Raw genomic sequence first — 25010 nt, forward strand, 5'->3', positions numbered from 1 at the left:
AAAAAAAAAAGACCTTAAGGGCTTTCCCGAGCTTACATTTAATGCATGCCAGGTTTTCCTAAAATTGTTATTGCTTCTTCAGGCTTTTTTTTTTTTTCTGTCTCTTGATTTGTATTTTATATCTATGCAACAGTAAATACAGGTTTATCAATAAGATTAAAAATCATCAATGGAATTATTGTGGTATTAGAAGTAGTGATGGCTTGAAGTGCTGTTGTTAAAGTGTATCTCAAGTAACCAACTGAAATCTGGCACAGCGATGACCTTAAGAAAGCGTTGTCTTGTGTTTACACACGAGCTGATGTGGGGACGGAGCCCTGCAGTTTGTTGTGAGCTGCCTCGGAGAGCCAGTTCGCATGTAAGCAATATGCTTCCAAGTTCTGGAAGTCTTTGTAGCTGCTTTCTCCTGCACAGACATCATAAAGTTAGCTGATCAATAACAAGCAGTGCTGCGAGGAATTTCGGACTCGCTTTGATATCTGTTTTACTCGCTGCATTCTTAGCTTCTCTAAAATACAAATGGTGTTGTGTGGCTACAGCTGGATGTGGTGTTTCTGGAGGGAGCTGGAAGATGGAGCACATGGTGGGACCTGAGGCCACGGCCTCGTGCTGAGCATCAGGGTGGGGAATTACAGAACGGCTGAGGTGGGAAGGGACCTCTGGAGGTCACCTAGTCCAACCCCCTTGCTCAGGTGGTGTCCCCTGGAGCGCATTACCCAGGATTGTGTCCAGAAGGCTTTTGACTATAACATCACTCCTCCGCTCCCATACAGAGTGAGATCCTAAGGACAAAAATGCCAGAGAAGGACTTTATATGGGGATAAACTTGGGTTTTATGGGGTAGTGTAAAAAAATAAAGTATGGATTGAATTTGTGCTTATGTCTTGTTTGCAAATATTGAGACTTGTTTCATCCATAGCTTAAATAGCATTTAGCCTGCTCCCCCCACAAAGCTAACAGGCATGTGGCATTCCATTATCATGGGGACAGTGACCATATGCAGAGGAGATGGCATGCCTCAGGGCTGTCTGTCAACCTCACCCCAGTCAGTGGATTCCCAAAAGCTGAAGTTCACAAGTGGTGGCTGGAGGTGAGGAGGCTGGGTGACCACACGCGGAGGTGGGCACCGACCAGGGCTTGCAGAGCACCACAGAGGAACACAGCTCCCTGACCCTGGGACATGCTATTCAAGTTCTTTTTGGTGGCAGTAAAGGCATGTAGACTTGCCTGATTTGAGAGAAAGATGGCTGGTGTGGAATATTTGAAAAATAGCCTCTTCTCTCAGCCATTTGAGAGTGCGTGAGCAGCTCGATGTGTTTGCTTTTAAGGCAGGCAGAAGGTAGGTCCTGCGAGATGGCTGCAGTACGCCCTGTGGAGTGAAAAGGTCTCCATTTTTTTATGATACTAGCAAGAAGCTTATGCATTAGAAACAACAGTGTTAAGTGTTGTTGACATTTACAGTGAAGGTCTCCACTCTTCCACATAAATAACAGATAAAAATGCTAGAATTCAGACTCGGGCTGGTTCTCACTGTGTGGTCACTGCCCGCCTAATTTCGAACTATTTACTTATAGTTTTTCCAAATGTCTGAAAATTTCAGGGTCAACCTGAAGTCAAGATGTACTCGAGTTCAGAGAAATCGTGCAGTCCTGAGATGCTTTTGAATCTTCTGATGTTATAAGGAGAACTGATAGAATGTGTCATGATAACTTGGGATTCTTAGATAAATTTAGTCAACTCCTCCTCTAGATAGGAGGAAAATGTGCAGAGGCTTACTGCTCTGTTTGTATAGTAATAGTGTGCGCATAGTGGTTGATAGACAAATGGGTTAAACAATCTCCCTTGCTCCCCAGTAACCTAAATTCTCCATGACAAGAGAAGAAGTATAATAAACAGAAACTTCAACTGCGGAAAGCTGTCATAGATCCCTTGCCCTGGTGATGTGCTCGTTATTTAATAATGGGAGAAAAATGGGCCTTTGGTGACTGTGCCCTCCAAGGAGCTGCAGAGATGCAGCTTGTGAATCATCGACTTGATTGCAAGGGAGACAAAATGATTCCTATCCAGCTCAGTGCTGGCGGAAGACCCATCTTTACCCTCACTGCTTCTTAAGCTGTTTGGTGGGAAGTAAGGTGGACAAAGGGATGCTCTAGTATTTTGTCCTCCGTTCTTGTTGGGCAGCACTCCCTGCCTCCCAGGGCAGAAGGGAGGAATGCACTACTTTGACTTTGAGGGATGAATCCCAGGCAGTTAGATATGAAGAAAGCTTGTATTATTTTAACTTACCTTTTCATTCAAAAATTAATTTAAAATGTGTGCTGTCCAAGAAAAATAACACAAATACCAATAATTAAGGTATTTGTCCCTATCACTTGCAGGATCTGGTTTGTTCTTATTTGTGTGATTTTTGATCTTAGGAGAAGCCATGCTTAGATGCTTTCCTTTCCCAAGACAGCTAACACCTGCAGGACGATTGCACTGACATTTAAACATCAATCTTTTCCTGTGGTCTGAAGAAAGGATTTAGTCTTGGTAATACCTGCCTTGAATCTTACAGTATGAACAGGAAGAACAGTACACAGCAAGTGTTGCTGCTGTTGGCTTTCCTAAGCCTCCAAGCAGTTCCCAAAACTGTGGCCACTGAATGGCTGTTGGATGATCTGTGTCTGCTCCAGCCCCCTTTTGTGCCCGCAGCGAGGGCAGGTGGCAAGTTCTGCCTGCTCGGAGCTGAGCTGCCACGCAGCCCTGCAGTCTCTGCACCGTGCTCTCCAGGGTTCGTGTTTCTAGGCGTGCGGTGCCAAGACATGTCTGCAGGGCTGGTTCGCTGGGGTTCTGCACCGAACAAAAGTAGCTGAAACTTTTCCAGATGGGAAATGGTTCGCAAAGAATGAGACCTGCCTGAATGGGGATGTGCCTGAGCTAATGAGTTCTGTTACACCTGAGCTGGCTGCGTGCCTGGGCCCTGGAAGCGAGAGGTGAGTGCACGCATACCTGTTGCTTGTAACAGGAAGGATTTTTATCTTTTGTAGTACTCAGAACATGTATACTCAAGCCCCTCCCGGCCCCTCCTCAGTGCACTGGTGTACGAGGCAGAGCACACCCACCACTGTCTGCTCTTCTCATTTGCCAGGCACGAGAGAAGTTGTGCCTGGGCTGGTGCTGTGTCTGCATCCATGCCTCACTTTATTCATAACCTGGGTGAACCACCTACCAAAAAAACCCCACAAGTTGGTTGTGTAGCTGTTGCTCTAATAAAATGATGTTTCTTTTGAGCATGGTTCCATTTAAAGCAATACACAATTGGTGCCCTTAAAGATAATAGTAAAATAGATTGAGAAAAGCTGACAGTTATCGGAAATAAAACGTGCTCTTCCGAAACACTGTCCTTGGACTGCTCTGTTCAGATTCCTTTGGCTTTTGCTGTGTTCAGTGCAAATAGGTTACCGGTGCCAAATGCACATGCCCCCCTCAGCAGCAGTGCAGTGTCCAGCTTCTAGCAGAGTTCAGCTCAGGTGAAAAGATCTAGTGCTTCCCCCTTGCTTGGACCATTAGCTTTCCCTGCTAGTGCTTGTGGCTCCTGTACCTGACTTCCAGTGAGGATGTTGGAGTAGAGAAACCAGCACTGAGGGCACCTGTGCCCCTTCATTCCTGCCACACGTCAATATTTGGCAATGAAGGACTTTTCCTGAGCTTCAGGCAGCAGGTTTGAACGATAACGCTGTGATTTGTGCAACTTCCAAACCTCTCAGGTGCAACGTGTTAGATTGTGGGGGTTGCTGAAAAATTGTTTCCCATTTCACTATTCCTAAGCTTTGCTGAATATCCTATCTTGTTGTTTGTTTTGTTTGTGTTTTCTCTCTGGATGATGGGAATGGGGAGCATCCCAACCCCAACCGCTGCCATATCCAGTCCTAAAGTAGTCATGTTTCATTCCTGAATGTTCGCTATGAAGGCATTACTAATTAGCTGGCAAGCTGTGAAAAACAGAATTGTTTGAGTGCATTAGTCAACTGTATCCCATGTGCTTTTTAATATAATGTAACGGATGGCCTCCAAGAAGTGCAGGGTGTTAATCTGTGGGTGGTAGAGCAAACCTGGCATAACAAAAGCTTGGTAGATGGGAGGCTGCAGCCCTTGACATGTGATCCTTTGATCTCTTTTTTCTGAGAGTATGGGAAAACAACCACAGAAACGTATACCATCCACAGAAGAGGCAGGCCAAGGAGAGGACTGTGGCATGGAGCCATTAGAGGTCACAGCAACCTACTGTTGTTGCTGAAGACATAGGGAAATAGCATTCCTGCTGGAGAGGGAGTCTGCTATCAACGTGTCAGAGAAAAAAAATCTTCAAATGAAGGAAAAATTTAAAAAGCAACACTATTTTGTTAGCAAAATATGTTGCTTTTACTCTACAAATTGCTTTTTTTTTTTTTTTTCCATAGTCTACTCCAAAATAAGATCTTCTGAAAGTAATCTCAGTCCCCAGCTTGCAACAGTTGGCAGGGGCTGTCAGTAATGCCATGTCAAAAAATCCCAAATTTGAAGTAACCATTAGTCATATTCTGTTTATCACCTTTGTGCGTCTGCCTCATGTCTCGCTGGTTTGTTGTCAGGCTCAGTTATTTGGCAGGTGGGCTGCCTCAGACCTGTGTTTGTCCCACATCCTCACCCTGTGCTTTCTGCAGTGATGGAGCAAAGCCAGCACGTAAGAACAGAAATCCCTGTTTGAAAGGGACTGCCCCTAACTGCGCCAAATGCCCAAAGTAGTGTCAGGAAAAATATTTAAGTTCAGTGTAAATAATAATTTGATGTCAATCTTTTTAATGTTGCTGTGTCACTTTTAATCTTTTATGAAGAAATGACATTTGCTCTTTTGGACTGGTTGTTCCTAGGAACCTTTGAACCAGTTGACCAAGGCATTTAGGGAAAGGATGTGACAGATATCTATAATCTCCTGAGGAAAGTGGAAGGGACTGATTGTTCACAGTCTTTTCCAGTATAAATGAAGGTAGGAGTAGCCAGATTCAGAATCAGGAAAGGGAAGTGACTGAGAGTCCATATGGATCCAGGAGGACTCTGAGCTCATAGGACAGAAATCACTGCAGGTTGCCAGATCCATAGGAGCTATACCTGATGTGCAGAACCCTGATTTGAAAATAGCTAAATTCTAGAGGATTATTTGAGAGAAGCACTATGTCTGTTTGCTTTGTTCTTGTGCTCTTAGGCAGCTGCTTAAGGCAGCAGTTAGAGCCAGGATTTGGGGACAGACAGTCTGAACTAGTGCAGCCGTTCTGGAGTTCCTGGTACATCTGTAAACCCAGGCTAGCCAGAGCATTGCTGCTGCATGGACGGGACGTGATGGAGTTTGGATCTTTATGGGGGAGAGAGGTTGAAGAAACTTGGTATGAAGGACGAATCTAGAAGGGAGCAGACTCCACAGCTTCCAGAGTTTATAGATTTATTTATGTGTAATCATTGTGCTTCTGTAATTTAATACGTTTAATATGGGCATGTGTCTATGCTTGCATAACTAACACCATCTGGTTGCTGCAGTGTTCTCTGGGTATCAGTTTAGGCTTTGTGGCTCCATGGGCATTTCTTTAAGCAGCTGTGATGGTTTAATTGGATTCTGCCATGAAGAAAGCCAGACTGAGGAACTGAACTAAAAGTAACTAAGCAAAATAAAACTAAATAAAAAGTAAATACAAACACAAAAGCAAAATCTAACTAAACTAGAAGTATAAACTAAAAGTAACCCAGCAAAATAGAAAGCATTAATTTTAATGTGTTTCTGTTCCTGCATCCAGTTCACCACTCAGCTGTGTAAAAGCTTGCATGAAGCAAGCACTGGCAGTGGTATTGGCTTTTTCATGTCTGAAGTGTTTGTGGGACTGCAATCCCAGGGAAGTGGGTGTGAAACCACTGCCTTAAACTGGAATTTTTTTCCTTGCACCCTCTCTGTGCAAGTCTCTGGTGCACTCTGTCAGAATTTGGCACCTCATGTGTCTTTGCAGTCAGTGTGTGAAGGTCATTGTCCAAATGAAATAGGAATATGCGAGTTCAAGCGGTTATTCGTGATGAGAACCTTATTTCAGTCCCTCCAAGTAAGCGCTTCAGAAGCCTTACATCCCTTTGTTTTTCATTTCCGCTCGAAGTGAGTTCTTCCTAATGTCTTCTTCCTTTCTCCCCAGATAATCTGATCAAAGCCATCCTGTCAGCAACCAAAGATTACCGTCTAACTCCAGCTCTTGACAGGTAAGATGAGACCTTTCAGAGTAGGAGGAATTGAAGCAATTATTTTCCCTGTCCTAAATAAATGTTGCCAGAGATTGCCCGTGCCTTGGAGGTGGATCAGGAGCTGGAAAGAGTCCTCTTTCCAGTAAATGTGTAAACTCTGGAGGCCTTTAAGTCAAGCATAAGTGGAAAAAACAGCCTTTACCTTTTGACTATTTCCTAGTCTTTTGTTCCCTGTGGTATCACAGTACACTCTCTTGCCTATTTTTCAAATAAGTAAATAGCTGCTTTTCAATAAACACATTCTTTTTCAGCCTTTCTGACAAAGAAATAGGATCACAAGGACCTCTTAGCGGGAAAGAAGGGGCTGGCTTGTTTTAACAATGTTTCGTGAATTCCTCACTCTTAAAGCAGGAATGTGTGATTGTGTTGTCCCAGCCTGTGCCAGGATGCGATAGCAATTCTCTTGGGTCCTGAGGTATTTGGACTGATGCCTTTGGAAGAAGCTCCTGTGATTCTTCAGTCCTATTTGTAGAGCTTGCTTCTGAGACTCACTGACATGTTAATGATCAGCTTCCCAATGATACTCCTCTAGTCTTTCCTATATTTGCTTTACTGTCGTTCCTATCCCTTGCCCTGCAGTTCTGGTTCAGTGTCACCTCCCGGACTGGAGGTGGTTTCCTTGAGAAGTTGTCAGAGTTTTTCACTGGGACACGCTTTCTTTCACAAGTCCTCATACTACTCCTTTCCAAGCAGCTTCCTTGAACGCAGGCTAGCAACACAATTCCTGCTTTCTAAACACCTTGGTTTTATTTCCTGGCCCAGCATCCCCTCTGTCCACTTTTCCATGACGAAGTTCAGAAGCTTTTCCAGCCTTTCCATAACTCTCCACATCTCGCACGTTGATTGTAGAGCTTGCCAACTATGGTTAGAGTTGGGAGTTCATCTCTGTGTTGAAAGTTTATTCTTTTATTTTTATTTTTTGCAATCCATGTGCTAATTTAGGTTGCTTTGAAGTTTGTCTTCTCTCACAGCAATGCCGGATACACTTAGCCTTCAGAATATGGATTAATTTGGGAAATGATGTCCAGAAGGCAAAATCATTTTACAAATGACCTTTGAGATTTTACACACAATTGAGTCTCACCCATCTGGGATTTATCTCAGCCCTGGTTGGAGAGTTAAGATTTTAATCTGTTGAAAAATCTACAGATAGACACTTTCAAAAGTTTGCTCATGGGAAATAAGTGTTAATGACATGGAGGGCAGGTGAAATATTCGTGCAGTGAGAGTTAATGTAGTAGCGACTCTTGCTGCTCACCTGTTTTTTGAGGGGTGGGATGTTGTTGTGTTTTTTGTTGTTATTGCTGTTGTGCTTTTTTTTTAAAGTCCTTTTTCAGGAGATTGTGAGATACAGCCACACTAGCACCAGCTGCTCACTTTTTTTTTTGTTTTCTTTATAATGGCTTTGGTGTAGAGACAGGAGAGACTTAACACTTAGGTTTGCGTGCTTGTACATAGACTGGGGAAATACTGTTTCCTTTGGAACTTCTGTGGTAAACGCAGAGCAGTGGATATTGAATGTCTAGTACGCATTTCTTTTAGCAGCCCAGAAGCCAGGTGCAGGGAGATCAGTCTCTTCTGGGGCTGTGCAAACTGTGTATGCACACACATGCATGTTGGCACCCTGAGAACAGGGTGCTGCAATGCTCTACTGCAGTCAAGTAGGCGTTGTAGGAGAAGGCATAACGTATCTTCTGAGCTGATGGAAGCAGGTGGATTACTGCTAGCTGTGGTCATCTCTGGATGTTGTTTTCCCCATTCAGTGGGGCAAATGGGCCACTTCATGTGTCTGTATCTCTGGGCAGTAAGTGCTTTTTTCCTCAAATGAAGTGAATGCAATTTTCCTTGTCATTTCTTACCTGTTTCCTGAGTCAGCCTCTGATGGGGATGGCAGCTAGGTGAGATAGCACTCCTTTGTGTGCTCGATTCCAGCTGCTGTGTGCATGCTTTGGGATCAAATACCTCCTGTGGCATTTCCAAGTGAGCAAGTCTTATAAAGGAAGAGAGAAAAATTGAAGCTGGTGTGGGAGAAAGGGACAAGAAAGGCTTGGAAATTGCAAAGTGAGAACCTGAAGCAGTAGGTAGATGGAGTTGCAGCAAAGGGGCTTGGGTATGCTTCCCAGGATGTTCTCTGGTGTGCTTATTGATGAATTACAGTGCTGGCAGCCAGGGGCCTGCACTATTTTGGATTCCAAAAGAGCTGATGGAGCAGGCTGTTGAGGGAAGGCTATCTACTTTCCGATCTTGTCTCAAGCTCCAAGCAGAGACAACAGTTCATTCATTCCAGTTCATTCCTGCCTTGGTTGAAGCGGTCAACTTCAGAGCTAACCAAAAGTTGAAGCACATTACTGAGGGCATTACCCAAATACCTCGTGAACACTGACAGGCATGGGGCATCAACTGCCTCGCCAGGAACCCTGTTCCAGTCTTTGGCCACTTCCGCAGTAAAGACATTTTTCTCAGTACCTTGTCTGAAGGGAGATTTTAAAGTGAGCCTATTTTAAAGGTTTCTCTCCTAACCTAGATCGTTTCAGTGACCTCACTTACAGAGCTCTCCTCCCACTGAGCAGTGGCGCTGGCACAGCATTGGAGCAGCAGCATGAGAGGCAGAGGGCTAGGGCTGGGTGGGGAGGGTGAGCACTGCTCAGTCTATTGAAGCAAGCGTTCATGTAACCACACGCTGAACGCAGCTTTCCCGGGGGAAGGGAGGGAGAGGCAGGGGAGGTGAGGTCAGAGCAGTGCGTGAGAGCATAGGAAGGAAAGAGGAGATTAGGGCTGTTTGGGGGGGGGGGGGGGACCTACACCAAGCCTTAAGTCTCGTCCCCACCCAAGCTTCTCCATTTCTGAGCTCCTCCACAAAGCTACCCCTTGGAGATGTTACCTTTACTTACGTCCTAGAAGCCCTGGAAGTGAACTTGTTTGTTTAATTACCCCTGTGCCAAAAGGGCATCCTGATGCACCTTTCCTGACACAATGTACCGATGTGGTGCTGAAATGAGGCAAACTCAATCCTTCCGGGTATGCGTACACCTTTCATCATCCCAAAACAGCTTTGTCAACTCACTCCAACTAATCCCTCCATTGTGAACAGAGTCGTGTTAATAACTTGCAGCAGCTGGAGGGCACGCGAACAAATGCTACAGTTCAAGTCTGTAGCAGTGCAAGTGATGCTGTGCTTTCTTAGTCGTTCTTCGTGTCAGCTTTATTATGGCACGTTTTGTGTTGTACTGCTTCTGGGAACGTGTTCCTGTTCCAGGGCAGGAGGTAGGTAACATTGCAGCTCTCTTTGTGAGGGTAGTTGCAACTCAGCACTGAGCTTTTCTGAAGAAGGCTGGAGATCCAGGGGGCATCCTGTGGAATTAGTGTCCTCTTCTTTTGGTGCTGGCCTATCTTTGTCCCTAGCACAGGTGTTCACAGGCCTTGTCTTTGACACTTCTGGGTTATCTTGTCCTCTGGCTTTTCCAAGCCCATTTATACCCTTCTTGTTTTTGCTGTTTTAGTGGTTCCTCCAGTGGCCTACCCCTCATTCTGCAAATCAAGCTTGATTTCCAGTTGCCCAGCTCTTTTGCTAGCTGGCCTTCAACAAATTTTGGGTTTAAATTTCTGTGGTGACTGCCTATAAATTTCATAGGAATGACATAAATCCAAAAATCTAATTGACCATTTTGTATTGCCTCCAGATAGCGATGAAGGAAAACTGAGGGTTTACACTTATAACTAAATATTTACTAGCACAGCATATAAGCTAACAAGTGAGGAAGGAAGCTGGTAGAGCAGGAGAGGAAGTGTCTGTGTCCCCATCTCACATTGGTAGCACCCATCTAAGGAGCAGCAGCCAGACCAAACCAGGACGTGCTATGCCTCCCTAAGCACCAGTTGCCCTAAAGACGTATTTTTTCTAATTACTCTGTTATATCTTTCCTCAAAGCTTTCAGTTCCAGACTTGCGTAATGGAAGGCTTTGTGGTTTTTTTCCCCTTACAAATCCCTAAAGGGTTTTGACAAGGAAGGAAGAGGAAGTAGCAATTGCTACAATGCATACACGTGTTTACAGTACCGTATTGTTCAAGAAGGTCTGCGTGAATTCTGGTTTTGGTGTAGATGAACTCAACCTCTAAGCATCTGTGTCAGAGGCTGCACATCTGGCTCCAGTTCCCAGCTTAGGGCTTTTGGGAAAGTCTGGCGTGGAAAGTCCGTGACCCTCCTTCATACCACCCTGGTAGCAAGCTGGAACCTGGGCCGTGTCGGACGTTTCACTACTTGAGCTGTTCTGGAAAAGACATCCAGGGTTGACGTGATATGTACACAAACCCAAAGGTGTTTGCACACCGTTTGGGGGAAACAATTGAGCTGGGGAACTGATGCTGCCCACACGGATGAAATTTGCCCGGAACCAGCAGTGTCTTTGTGGGTTTCCTGTGCTCAGGGACTGTCAGTGCTTGCTGTGAAGGGATTCAGCTACACTAGTACCAAGTGTTCAAGTTTCTGGTCAGGTTTGATGCCTGACACGTCCCATTTCTGGTCAGGTTTGGTTCCTGACACATCCCTGCCGAATGTTTCCTTTTTGCAGCGCCGTCAGGGTAGCCCTACAATCTTCTGTGCCCCACAGTGTGATTGCCAAAGCTGGTGAGACTGAGCCAGCTTACTTTTCTGCCTCTCTTGAGCCAAACAGTCCTGGTTGCCCAGACTTAACATTCGTGCCCAATGTGCAGAACCTAGGCAAAGTCCAAGACTCGCCATACCTTCGTCACGTGCACCTGAGGAATGCCATCTGCACCCAACTTGTGCTTTCTGGGTGTGCAGCAGATACTTCTGGCATGGTGGTGACAGTATGTAAAGTACTTATCAAAAATATAAGAAAAAGACAGTAGAAGATCAAAGATGAGAGCTTAGTGTCAGAAAGAAATGAAAATTTGATCTGCAGATTTGAGGAGACTGATTTTTTTGGATGAAGAGAGAGTGATGGTATCCCATTTGACAGCAATGATGGAATGTTTTGTTTATTTTTATTAGAACTGTCAGGATGTTAAATAGCAATTATATCTTTTTAAATCAGTAAGCACTGGAGAGTAAAGAGTTAAGTAAGGAGGGTTTTTTGTTATTACCGTTTGCTTTTTAACCCTTCTTGGAATTTTGGCTAGAACAGCAAATGTGCCATTCATGGGGAAATATAGGAGATGAGTTGTTGGTTTTGTAAGTTGATTAACTCTTTTTTGCAGGAAAAACACTGGGAAATTTGATATGGGACAGAGCTAGGATGGCAGCATAATTTATGTAAGTTATCTTGGGTTTTATGAAAATAAAACCTTGTCATGTAGGTGGGATTTATTTTTTTAAGATAAAGTAGAAGCTTGATAAAATAGAAGCTTGATAAAGGTAACCTTTTAAAGATAGGCATTATTTATGTCTTAGTCCAGCATTTTGTTCTGATTCTATGCAACATCTTTGCAGATATAGCAGCTTCTTAGGAATGGAATATGAGACACAGCTTCAAAAAGCTACTGTCAGGGTAGAGAATTAATCCTTTAGTGACACTTCTGGTGTCAGCCTGCTGGCAGGTATTCTCAGTGACTAAGACTGATTTGCAGGAAATGTAAAATTGCACTAAAATTGCCAAAGACTGGGGCAGTAAGGAGTAGGAGGTTTGGATCAGTCTAGACCTCTGCTTCTTTAATGAGCCAACCCAAAAGTCAGACACCTCAGAAGGGACATCGCAGATCGCATTTACAAGGTGAGGATTATATTCTGCCAACCCATGGTTATAAAATGAGCACTGAGGTGATCTATGTAAAATATCTGTGTGAAAGAGACCCTGCTTTTGAGCAGCATTAGCTCCGCATGCTGGTGCTCCAGAGGCAGTGCTTCAGAGGTTTGGGGCGAAGTTGAAAAGGGTTCAGAGAGGTGCTGCAAATGTGACTCAAGATCTAGGAGAGCTGCCATCGCGTGAGACATGCGATGAACTCGATCCAGTTCGTACGGTCAACAGAAAGTTAAGAATGGGCTTTGATCGGTCTACAAGTACTGTGTGGGAACGGGGCCATCAAGAGAGGCCACTCGAACGGCTTTGGCTGGTGGAACTGGCTCTTCCCTCGTGCAGCAGCTCGTGCTCACCAGTCTGCCCCGGGACTGACGATCCACCTCGAGGCAGATGTTTACACGCAGTGGTTTGTCAGTGAGAGGGTCACGTGCGGATGTGGAAGGCACTGCTGACAGTAGATGGTGCTTTAATTTAGCAGAAAAGGGAAGAATGTGCTTAAGTGGTTTGAGGCTGAAACAAACACATCTGCATTTGAAATCGGTGAAAGCTCAAATCCTAACAGTAAGTGGGTAGAGCTGAGCGTCTGTAACTTGGAGCTTTCGGATGTCAGCACAGGATTTTGCATAAAAAACTAGGAGTCAGAAATGTCATGGCTCAGAGACAGATGGGGAGAGAAATCACAGTATTTCACCCAGTGCTCTGTTGTTTAGGAGGTCAAACTTTTTTATCATAATCATCCAAAATACGTATTTCCATCGGAAACTTCACCTGACCAGAACCAAATAGCCTCTGTTGGTTTGCCTCCTGCAGCACCTTTCCCTTAAAGGTTTTGACAAAACCATTGCCATCGTTGCCACTCGAATGCCATTTGGGACTGACTCTTTCTCTTCCTTCCTTGCCCCAATATACTGCTGAAGCAGATCTTGCCTCTTCTTTGTCACTGGCACCAGAACTGTGTATTTTTTTCTTGTGCCATTATGTATAAAAGTCTTCCTGTATTGCTTGATTTAATTAACACAAACATCCATGCTTCTTTGGCCTTTAAGGATGCAGGCGTGTGTCTGCCTTGTTGTTGGAAGGTTTCCTTGTGGAAGGGCTGGGGACTCCAGTGCAGCTCTGTCTGGGCTTGGGAAGCTGTTCCGAGTGGTTTTTTGGGTGCTGCACTGTTAACTGCACGCGCATGTCTGGCTGATGGCTCTGTCAGCAGGGTAACCCTCGGTGATTTAGCTGATTCTTTCAAGTGTGCTCCAGCCCTGCTCTGCAGAGATGGACCCCACATAAGCAGAGCTTTCCCCACGCTGGCTCCTCAGGCTGAGCGCAGCACAGAAGAGCCCGGGCAGCTGTGCCTGGGACTGAGCAGGCCGCCTAGCCCAGAGATCTGCTCCAAGCGGCTGATTGCCTTGGACCCTTTCCGAAGAAGGCTCTGCAGACACGTATTCCTGCAGCGAACTACCAGAGCTGGGGGCACGCTGCCAGAAGAGCCAGCTGCGTTTGGGATTAGATGGCTGGAAAGAAGTCCTCTCCCCGTCTTCGAAACAAAATCACTTCTTAACATCTGCTGTAAAGAGTTCTCGTGACTCATGGCTCCACGAGAAGCCATTCTCTTCCTTTTCTTTTCTGTTTCTCTGATAATTAAGGTTATTTTCCTTCCTAGTCCTCACCCGTTGTGTCTATGTATGTGTTTCCTCCTGGGGGCGGGGTAGGGTCCTTTTTCTGTCCATGTAGTGTTTTTCCATCTCTTGAAGTCTCATGAGAACAGCAGCAATTTTGCGCTCAGCAAGGTGAGCACCCCCCAGATAACCTGACAAGGTCTGCCTGCACGCTGAAAATTGCTCGGAGAGAGGATTTCCTTACTGAGCCCTTGCCTTATTGCTATTTCAGTGATAAATGAGTAATGAAGAGGTTTAACTAAACAGGTGGGTTTGATTCAAGCCCATCATTACAGGGGATGTGGGGGGAGAAGACTTGCTTGTCCTGACAGCCCGTCTCACCAGGCCACACATGGAGTGAGGTGTTGAAAGCAGTTTATCATAGGCGATGCCTGGGCATGATGAGGTGAGCTGGGGATCCGAGTGTTTCTCTGTCCTCCCCTTGATTCTTAATATTCCCAAAGGTTTCTTGGGTTCTTGGGTGGATGCAAACAGAAAGTCATGTTACAAAAATCACCTCTTTCCTGTGTTTTCTCCACAGTCTCAGCTGCCGACGATGTATTATTGTGGGAAATGGTGGAGTACTTGCCAATAAGTCGTTGGGGTCAAAAATTGACGACTACGATGTTGTTGTCAGGTGAGTCTTTGGCATCACAGTTTTCTTGTCATTTATTCAGTTTCAGTGTCAGTTGGCATGCTCTGCAGGCAAAGGCTAAACATACACTAGTGAAGATATCCATTAGTATGGAATCATTAACTAATGTGGAGGAAAAACATCAAGAATATATAAATGTTTAAGTTACAAATGGTGATCCCATCAAAGGGTAAGGGCACTCCTCAAGCATTCCATGTTCCACAGCTGTTTGGGAATGTGCTCTCTCCTACAATTCAACTTGAACCTTCTTTTTTGAGCTGCTTTTTTAAAAGCTGCTTCTTCTATAATGCCCTTAGGTGGTGAATCAGTAAAACGTACTGTTATATCTGTTCACAAGTACACCCCCTTGGTAGTCTAGGGAAGAATTATTTGTCATATATATATAGTGTTCCCCAGGATCCACATTTTACAGGTAGGAAGGAAAGAACTACAAACTGTGCAGCATAGGGTCTCAGGAAGCAGTAAACCTCCATGAGTGAGGACCCCATAATGATTAAACAGCAGTAGGTGTGCCCTAGAAGCTGTGAATATTTCAATTGTTTCACTGTGGATGATGGTGTTGAATAAGGGAGCAGGAGCAGAATGGCTCCGAGTGGAAAGGACCACAGTCGAAGTTAGGACTCTTTGCTTTTGCTGAGGACCTGGATCATCGCCATCTCAGAATGCTTGAAAAACGTGCTGATATGGGAAATCATAGGTCTGGTCATAACTCTTAGCAATAAATCTGTCAAGTCAGGGAGGTGTTCTGGGTGACTGGAGATTAACAAATATAATACCTGTGCTAATGGAGAGTGAGTGTGTGTAGGAGGGAGGAGGACATGCTCTGGGGAACTAAACCTATTTGTCTGACTTGGAAAAATGCATGGTTTTGTAGCAGGTTCTGAAGTGTGAGTAACAAAATATTATGATGGTAAATAGGAGAAGTGGGATAAACCACAGTGTAGATTTGTAAAAATTGCTTTAACAGAGTCTAAGCTACTGGTTTTTTTCTTCATAACATAACTGGCTTCATATCAAAGAGAGTGTAACCAATCTCACCTCTCTGAACTGTAGTCAACCATGAGATGTGGTGGCAAATGGCAAATTCTTAGATAATTTGGAACAAAGAAAATGATTACTAAAAGAATTTAAGGTACAGAGAAGATATTTAGCATGGTCTCTTTTCTCTCTTGTGTGCTAGTAATGGGCACACAAGAAAAGAACAGAACATACATAGAATAACAACTACCCTCTTGACTCCGGACAAAGACCAAGAAGATCCTTTTCAGTCCTTTGGTCCTGTGAGCTGTTCCCTGCTGCCCCGGTATTGCTCTGGACACAGGGATGACTGCTCAGAACAGGATGAAACTTTCACAGCCCTTCTCCCAGTTCATCACACTATCAGTTGCTAGCGAAGAGCTTGTACTGCTTGTCATAGTCTGGTGGCTTGCAATTATCTCAGCTGCTGTTATTAAAATTCAGTTACAGCCTCTTTTTGGGCGCAGGCTGTTCACAAAGTAGCAAGAGAACAGTTTCAATCCATCTGTGTTAGGCCACCCACTAAAATTTACATCAGAAGGTTTACTATTTAATTTCCAAATGAAAAGTTCAACTCTTTCTCCCCACATCCATAAATCCAAGTCAGTTTGCAAGCTGAGAGGATAAGAGGGCAGCTAAGCACCTGTGCTGGCTGCAGGTTGGATAAAGGAGAGAAAAGTCAACTGCAAAGGTTAAATGAAGCCAGGTGGCTGGATGTGGGACAAGAGGAGGTGAGAGCAGACTACTTCTTAACTGCATCCACTTGCTTCCTTTTTCTTCCTGTGGAAGCTTGGGAAGTCCTTTGTGTATAGCATCCTTTTTTATGGGTTGCAAAGCTCCTTGTAAGGGTCAGATTTGGGACTTCAGATATGAGTTTTAAGGGAAAAAATGAAGCATCTTTGTAGACAAAGAAATGATCCAGCAGGATAAGGAGCTTTTTTTTATGCATCATGTCTTACTGTGTGAGGGCCATTAATTACAGCAAGAAATCTTTTATCTTGTGATAAAGAAAGTCAGATTAGCTTTGACAGTTCTAAAACCGTGTGGAGTGAGTTTGTTGCTGGTTTTTCTTTAACTGGGTGTTCCCAGATTTCAGTGCAGATGTTATTCCCGGCTGTCACACTGTTTACCTGGCAGGAGCTTCTTGCAGCAGTTATCAGTGCTCTAACGTGTAAAAATACCTCTTTAGAATAGATTGCGGAGGGGAAGACAGGTGTATATCAGCAACTCCAGACTGAGATAGGAGGTTCGCCTATGGAGAAAACTGTGTCCATGGGTTGTGAGGAGGTCTGGCTTCCTAGAAGTTGTACAAGATGTAGCTGAGTTCATAGCTAGTGGCGTGCACTACCTGAGAGGAAGCTCAAGCTGCCTAACGTGTACCTTGGTGAGTGCAGGTTGCAGCTGCCAGAACTCTCCCTGCTCAATTGCCCGCACTGCCCCAGGGGTGCAGGCTGCTGGTGCTGGCTCATTAGCAGGACCCCAGTGCTATGACTCCATCAGCAGCTCGCGTTCTGGCCCTTTGCTGGAGAGCGGAGTTCATTTTACTTGGGGGAAATGGTTTGTTTTGTTTCCTGTCTAGATACGAAGTAGGGGTCCCAGGTTTGGGGAGCTTTAGCAAGGTAAGCAGCGAAACGGCTCACCCAGCAGCTGGGAGCAGGGAGACCCCTGCCAAAGAGCTGCACGTTGATCTGAAAGGACCACAGACACTAACCATCCCCTCATGTTCCAGAAGACAGATGAAAATATGCCTAACAAGCTTTCTTTATGTTATGCTTAACTATTTATCTGTTGCCTTTAGGGCCGTTTGCTCTTACAGTATGAAAGGTCATCCAGCCCACACACGGTGCCTTGAAGGTTAAATTATGTTCGTAGTAAAGGTGACTGATGTGTGAACGCTCAGTCAGCCTGAGAAGAAAAGACAAGGGATCAGGCTGGCCGGGAGCACTGTTTTTGTATGAGTGAGGGGGATATAAGCCCTGAAAAAAGGCTTCATCTCCTGTTTAAATTGTGCTGGTGCTGATTCTTAAGGTGCTTTCCATTTAATATTTTATTACCAGTGTTAAAGTATTTTTACTAAACGTATCCAGGAATTCATTCTCCTTAATTCTGAATAGAATTTCAGATTCTATAGAGGGATTTTCTTCTACTGAAAGGTTTCCCACCTAAAATGCTTACCCGGGCTGAAAAAGACAAATCCAGATCCTCGTTAACATTCCTACATAAGAAAATTTGCAGTCCATAAGCACTTTCCAGTGTATTGAACTACCGCAAGTCAAGAAGGCTGCAATAATTCAAGCAGGCAATGCTGTTCCATCAGGGGCTGCTGTTTGATGTCAGCAGGATTTGTATTCCAAGTTATTTGAAATTTCCTCAGCTTTATGTTTCTGGTATTGAATAGTCTGTCCTACGTACACAGAGAAGTTCTGAATAATGTCATGAAAGTCATCATCGCTGTTAACACCAGAGCAGCTTGCTTTCTGAAGGGGAAAAAAAAACTTCCTGAGGGGAGTTTTAACAAAAGCACGTCTAAACACACAGCATTCCCTCCAAATGCACTTCCACAGCAGCGTCTCCTCTGCGTTGGTGGGACTGCAGTGCTGCTGAGCCTTGTCCCAGCACAAGGTCCAACCTCTTCTATGCTGGCACTGCAGGGCAGCTCACCTCCTCGATGGGTCAGTCTGGGGAACTAGACCAGGTGCAGACTGTTCCTTTTTATTTATTCCTTTTCTTTTTTCTCCAAAAAACATTAGCTGTCTTAGTTCCCCAAACAGTCTCACTGCAGGTAGGATGAGCAGTGCAAGCTCTGAACTGGTGTAGGAGCAAGAGACCAGTTTCAGACTGCTTAAACTGCCATGGAACTGCATCCTCTGTTCCAGTACAGTCTTGCTTCTGCAAGATATCCCAGGAGTGACTGAACACTAAAATATTAATGGTTAGTTTGTAAGTCTAAATTTGTAAGGACAATATTTTTCTTTTTTTTTTTTTTCCCCAAAGCTTCCAACTCAATTTAAATCACAAGGGTGAAGTGCAGAAGTTGCTTGCATTATATTAAATCAAGTAATTTAAATAGCTTTTAATTAAACTGTTGCCACTTGGAATAAAGCTTTGTAAATGTTTACAATGAAGAATTGCAAGGGTTATGTTTGCTGCCATAGCAGCTGTGTACGGAGAGACCGGGGCTGGCAGCGATGCTGCATCATTGTGCGTGAGTGTAAATGGGAACCCATGACAGCGTCTTCTCTGGTTGCCCTACAGGCTGAACTCCGCTCCGGTGAAGGGCTTTGAAAAAGATGTGGGTGGCAAGACGACTCTCCGGATCACATATCCTGAAGGTGCAATCCAGAAAATGGAACAGTATGAGAAGGATTCCCTGTTTGTTCTGGCAGGATTCAAATGGCAAGATTTCAAGTGGCTGAAGTACATTGTTTACAAGGAGAAAGTGGTAAGAGCACTGTTAGCTGGCATTGTGAAGGTCACCTAATTAGAAGTGGTGTACAGACGTGATACCACAGGCATATTTGCCACGTTTTGGTCTGAGGAGAGTTCCTTTGTGTGCCCTGCTGCATTTAAGTGAAGGCTTTTTTTTACGTCCATGGACTTCAGTTTTAATTAAATATGTTTTACAAATACATCTGCTCCCTGTAACCTGACCTTGCATCACAGATGAGGCTTTCTATTGAAGAATATGTAGCATGTGCTGTGAATAGTGAATGTAACTTTCGTTTTAAAGAGTACATGAAAGGACCGGATTTTGCATGGGTTTTTTGGACTCATAGGGTTTAAGAGCAGAGGAAGGAAAAGAACAATGATAAGAGAAGGAAATGGGTGTTTGGGGGTAAAGATGCAATGACTTTGGATAGGAGGAAGAGACAGCAACAGTACAATTTGTTGAAAAGTCCACCACAGACTTAATGTAACCTCCTGAATAGCACAAGTCATTATACGTTCCTCAGTTATTGCTGTACTGAGATTCATAATTTGGGTTTGGCTAAAATATCACCTGGAAGAACAATAACAAATCTAATTTAAGATGACTGAAATGGTTAAGATACTGTTTCCCCATGTAAGTATTTTGTCCCAGTCAGTTGTATTAGTGCTCTTCTTTAGTACCGTGGACCTGTTACAGGGTTGTTTTCTGTAATTCACCCACCCTAACTGGAATCAGGTTGTGATGACTGACTTCTTGTTCAGTGGATGGTTTGTCTGTACCTGTTGCCATGAAGATTAGAATAAATGACCTCCATTTAGCTATGATCCTTGTTTTACAAATCATATATTTCTGTTTTCAGATGTTCTTTCATGATTTTTCAACAAATAATGAGACAAATGGATCAGTATTTGGAGGGTGGGATGTTAGCTTATGTGTTGGGGACAAAAAGAGGAGGTTGGTAGTTTATATGCAGAATTAAAACAGTCTGGGAATATAATTGTATACAGCTGTGATACAGACGGCCTCAGGACTTCTACCTCACTTGTGTCTCACACTGGCACCAACTTGCATTTATTTTTCTGTTACAGGGCAGTTGTTGTTACCTGTTAGCCTCTGGACATGCACAAGTGGCCTTTGGTAATGTGAATAATTGAATCAGAAGGTTTCTTTGTGGTTTCTGTCCTGCTTCTGTTCCTCATTCTAGGCAAAGGAAGGGCCTGCATTTAATATCCTGATGGTATCAGTGCCCTGCTACCTGAATGTCATTGTGGGAACTCGTAGCCTTTAGCTTGAAGTTCAAAGGACAGATTGGTTTGCTTCAAAACAAATTGAATTTCCACCTGATGTTTGCAGTCAAGCAGCATTGGCTGTAATGTGGCGTCCCCTCGTCCCGTAAAGATATGGTGAGCAGTTTGTTAAAACTTGGTAGAAGTCTGGGAAGAGCGATTGCAGTCATCGTAACTGAATGCTTCAGTGCCCAGCTTGGCAGAGAGAAGGAAGAACTTGAGCTTCTCACATTGCAGGTTATTTGAATGCTCTTGTGGTTGGCTCCTTATCCTTCATTTCTTTGGAATAAACACTACTTTTTTTTCAGTTCTTGTAGGTGATGTTTTCCAGATCTCTTAATTTCTGTTGCTCTTTTGAAAGCTCGCAGTTGATTCATATTTTTCTTAAAGAGCACTGTCACAAATGTAGAGAGAACATGAAATAGAGAGGAGCAAACCACTGGCCTTGCAGTCCTCACACTTCATACATCCGCTGTTGTGTCTGCCTTTGCCACGGTGGCATGGGACTGCAGGTGAGCGTCCAGCTTGTGGCTCACTCTGCCTCCAGGTCTCTCTCTGCAGAGCTCTCCCATATACCTGCCATTCTTTCCAAATTCATGCCCTCTGCATTTTAATAAACATACTTTTTTACTCCATCATCCAGGTTGATAATGAAAGCACTAAACAGAATCGGTTCATAGGAAGACCCCAATGTAATATGTCCTTCATTTCTACAATGAGCCTACTGAGAATTCCTCCTGGTTAGGGTTTTTTTTGGCCACTTTAGAACTCATATCACAGTGGTGTCATTAATAATGCTCTTTGGCATGTTTGTGAAAGTAATATGTCAGAAGCTTTACTGAATTCCAGACCATGTCTTGCTTCTTCCTATGTTTTTCATGTAGGAAAAGAAAGGAAATCTGTTTTTCCTGTAGAAAATACTACATTTTAGTAATGATATGCTCTTGACAAATCCACCTGGATTAGTACTTATCTTCAGTGTTTTTTTATCTTTATTTTCTATAATTAATTTTCCTATTCTGAGAATTTATATCATAAATCAAGTCTCTTCACTTTTTTGCCTTCCTAGGAACTACTTTTGTCCAATTTTCAAACCTTTGACACCCTACCTGTTCCACATAAGTTCCCAAAGGGAATCATCACTGGTTTTGAGGCTGCTGAACCAGTTCACTGAATATTTTAGGATGAGGTCCAGGTGACTGGAAAACATCTGTCTTGTCCTCTCTAATCTGATCTCTTCCTATTTGAGGCTGAGATCTTGTTGTCGCTGGCTGTAGCTGCAAGCAGGTGGCTAGCACAGCTGCTTTTTCGAATGGAGACTGATGCACAGAGTGCTGTCTCTTAGCTCGAAGAACTGGCCCGATGGAGAACCACCAGTGCTACGGGAATACGGCGTAGGCGTCTGTTTGTTCTGGTAGTGAGTGCTAGTATTTTTATCAGTGTGTGGTAAGCTCAAAATGACAAATGCCTGCCCAGTGCTCTCTGTGGAAAGTTTCTGGTTCTCTCTCTTCTGTTTGTCTGGAGAAAAGGGGCATTTTTCCTTTCCTGAGATGCTTAATTTGATCTAGAAGCTCCGTACTCCAGTGTTGCTTTTTGCTTGTCTGAGATTAGGCCTGTCCCTCTGCTAGACTTCAGCCCCGCTGCAAACGAGTGGTTTCAGCCAGGAGTCCGACCTCAGGACAGAGATAAGGGAAATTAAAGCATCCTGCTGAAGAACGTGACTGCTGTGGGAATGGACACAGTCCTTCAAAAAATGGGTCAGATTCTGACCTCTGTTTTCTTTGCCCTTGAATTCTGATGGCAACTGCATGTTTCCATGGTAGAGTCGTGGGTGGGATTTGAGACTTTCTGATTTTCTTCAGACGTTGTCAGACCTGGAGCTGCTTGGACCTGCATGACCGGAGGTTCTGGGCCAGGCACTGGGATCCTTGCTTAGTCCTCTTTCAAGTAAGTGAAATCAAAGGGAGTTTATCCGAGAGGGAGTAAATGAAAGACGAGTGGCTATTTATTACCAGGGTCAGTGGTCAGATAAGCTGATTCTCCCTGCAGCTGAGAGGGATTTGCTCTGTGTTATGTTAGTCTTTTGGCAACACTTGCACGCTGAGAAAGGGATAAGTGCTTTACTCTGTAGAGAGGAGGATTTTCATGAGATGTCTTAAGGAAAGAAACAGCGTGATGCAGAAGCAACAGCAGAACAGTAAGGTAGAGGATTTGATGCCTTACATTCAGTAAGATGAAAACCTTTCAGAGACTGGCATGATGCGCCAGTGTCCTGTCTGTATTTAGTGTACACTGTGTACAGGAAGAGAAGCACTGGAATATAGACCAAAGAGAAAGGAAAAGCTCAGCCACTTTTTATTTCTCACTAAAATGTATGGAAGCTGGGGAGGGGAGGGGGGGAAGTAGAAAGAAAAAGAAACCTTGAGAAAATGTTAATATAAATAAAAACGGACAGGCTTGGCTAAATGATTGTACTGTGTCATCAGCAGAGCAAAGGTAACTTGCATCAGAGTTCTGGGTGAGCTGGCGCTCAGAATTGCAAGGCTGTAGCAAGTTAGGGCAGTACTGCATCACTGGAGAGTATAGACCTGTACATTACTAGGGGAAAGGTGGGTGAATCTGAGCAAGTTAAACCCTGGTAATCTGATTTCAATCCTTTGACAAGCATTAAACTCAAGGAGCAAATCATTGCACGTGTTGCAGGTAAATGGGGAGAAAAGGGTGTGGGATGGAGAAAGGTGACGTGTAGCAGAGGGGGGAGGATTGCACCACTCTAACCCAGTATTTAGATGGACAAGGGGAAAGGAACTGGATTGGAGCCCCAGACTTATTGCAGAAAGGTCACGGATGTGAGTTGTTCGTGCGTCCTTGGTGGCTGGCCTGGCAGTGCTGACTTGCAGTCGTTGCTGCAAGAGGCTGCTGGCAGTGCCAGGCACCCCTGCTCAGATCAAACAGCTTCTGGTAGCGCATCCCCAGCGGTGGTTTCTTATGGACACTCACTCTCAACGGTTGTGCTCTGTCCTGGGCTGTTTATTGTCCCAAGAGCCATTACCCACCCATCTCGTGATCCACCTTCCTCCTTCCCACAGCTGTACCATCTTGCATCACCTGGGTTTTGTCTGTCACAGGAGCTCTTCCTGGACATCTAAAGTAACAGGGGAATTACGGAGTGGGTTTTTTCTGCTGTATATTTCCCTTCTCCATTCTCCTGGGGAAGGATTAAAATAATAGTCAAAAGCTGAAAGTTTCTTCACCGCGTTCCGGGTAGTTGCTTTTGAAACAGAAGAATTTACAAGCAGCAATTATGCAAACCAGCCATCACAAGCTGGCACTGAGGCTGATTCCAGGGTGGTTTTTTTTGCCTATCATTAGTGAATCAGAAGGAACTCTCTTGTTTGCATAGGGCTCAGTTCCCTGAACATCTGGCACATGGCAGCAATGCAGCCAAGTGAGGGCAAAGGTTTCACTAGAAATTGGCAGCTCGCATGCTTCCTTCTCGTGCGGTAATGAGCCCGCGGACACTTCCAGCAGGGATCTCTGCAGCCGCTGCCAGAAGGAGTCACTTGTGCAGTAAGCGCCCGCGGCACCTCGAGGCTCTCTTTGATAGTGAAAGTCATAGGAGCGAGTGAGCACCTGCCTGCCAGCGAGGCCAGGCGCGGCTGTCTGTCTGTCCCTTGCAGGGGCATGCCTCTGACAGCTCGCACGATGCCATCTGCAAAGCAGCCGTCCTCCAGTGCTGCTGAGACTCCAGCAATGGGCAGGAGATAACCCCTCTTTCCTCATCCCAGCACGTGCCTGTCACTCTTGCAGAGGTGGTGGCAGTGAAGATTTATTTACTGTTAACCTTTTGTTTGGAGCTACCTTTCTGCTTTAAGTCAGCAGGTTGCTTCCAGTCCTGCTGCAGTGCTACGCCACCTTCCCTCCTCGATCAGCCTGCCTGTGCTGGAGCCAAGGCCTGACCGCTGCCAGAGCTCTCGCCGTCTGCTCAGCCTTTATTTAGAGATTCCCTTCTTCCATTCATAGCCTTGTCACGATTCCCTCAATGGCCTTGTCACGCTATGTGTTTGCCAGGGCAGTCGGCAAACGTCACGGCCTCGTAGTACGCTGGGGATTCCTTGGAATCCGAAATAGCCTTGCAAGGGGGCTGCTCTGCATCCCTGAACATTTGAGGAGCCAGGATGCTACCCCAAACAGCTAGAGGACAACAGAGAGGCTGTGAGTCTCTTCTTGCTGTCCAACCCAAGTAAAACCTCAGCCACATGCACATATTTCCAGTGAGTTTAGAGCTTGAGCCCAGCCCCTGAGCAGGCGGTTTCTCTGGGTCCAGCTGAGGAGGCAGAACCTGCTCTTTCTGACCCTGTCACTTGCCCGTGGTGACAAATGGAGTGGCCACTTACAGTTTCACTCCGAAGTCTGCTTCTAGACTGCAAATATTTTCTTTCTCTTGCCTCCTCCCAAACAGTTGTTTTAAAATATTTTGTTTTGCATTGCCTTAATGCATTATGGACGTGAAGTTTGGTTACAGAGTTATGCTGCCTGATCCTGTATAAGCATGGCCTTGTGTCCTCCTGCCCTCTTTGGCCTCTGGTGGAAGGGGACAGAAGCTGGGTTTGCTGCTCCATCATTAATAAGGGTAAGCTTTTGATTTGGGAAGCCATCTTAAGGATTGTCCTATTCTATGAATTTGACTTTTTCTCTAAATAGCCATTATTAATAATCCCCCAGAAGTATAACGTAGGAAGGCATGGCTGGTGAGTAAGGCAGCCAACATGCATAAAGGACGTGATGAGGCTTGTGCCAGGGGAGAGGCGAGAAAGCCTCTTTATTGTCCTGTGGTCCAAGCACACAGTGCAAAAGACCACTGCCACTCAGAGGATGGGGGAATTTAGGAGCAGCTGATAGCAGACACACCTTACCTC

The 25010-nt window shown here is 44.8% G+C and overlaps 1 protein-coding gene across 6 annotated transcripts in view; it reads left to right on the top strand.

The window, feature by feature from the left end:
• The window catches only part of ST3GAL3 (ST3 beta-galactoside alpha-2,3-sialyltransferase 3), a 171409-nt gene that overhangs the window by 107907 nt on the left and 38492 nt on the right, over positions 1-25010 (top strand). For all 6 annotated transcript variants that reach the window (XM_082766140.1, XM_082766139.1, XM_082766142.1 and 3 more), the window contains 3 exons: positions 6192-6255; positions 14245-14340; positions 18631-18817. In XM_082766140.1, the coding sequence (XP_082622266.1) occupies positions 6192-6255; positions 14245-14340; positions 18631-18817 (347 nt within the window). The remainder of the gene's footprint in view (positions 1-6191; positions 6256-14244; positions 14341-18630; positions 18818-25010) is intronic.

Source organism: Aythya marila (assembly GCF_965140915.1).
Source record: "Aythya marila genome assembly, chromosome: 8".
NCBI lineage: Eukaryota > Metazoa > Chordata > Aves > Anseriformes > Anatidae > Aythya > Aythya marila.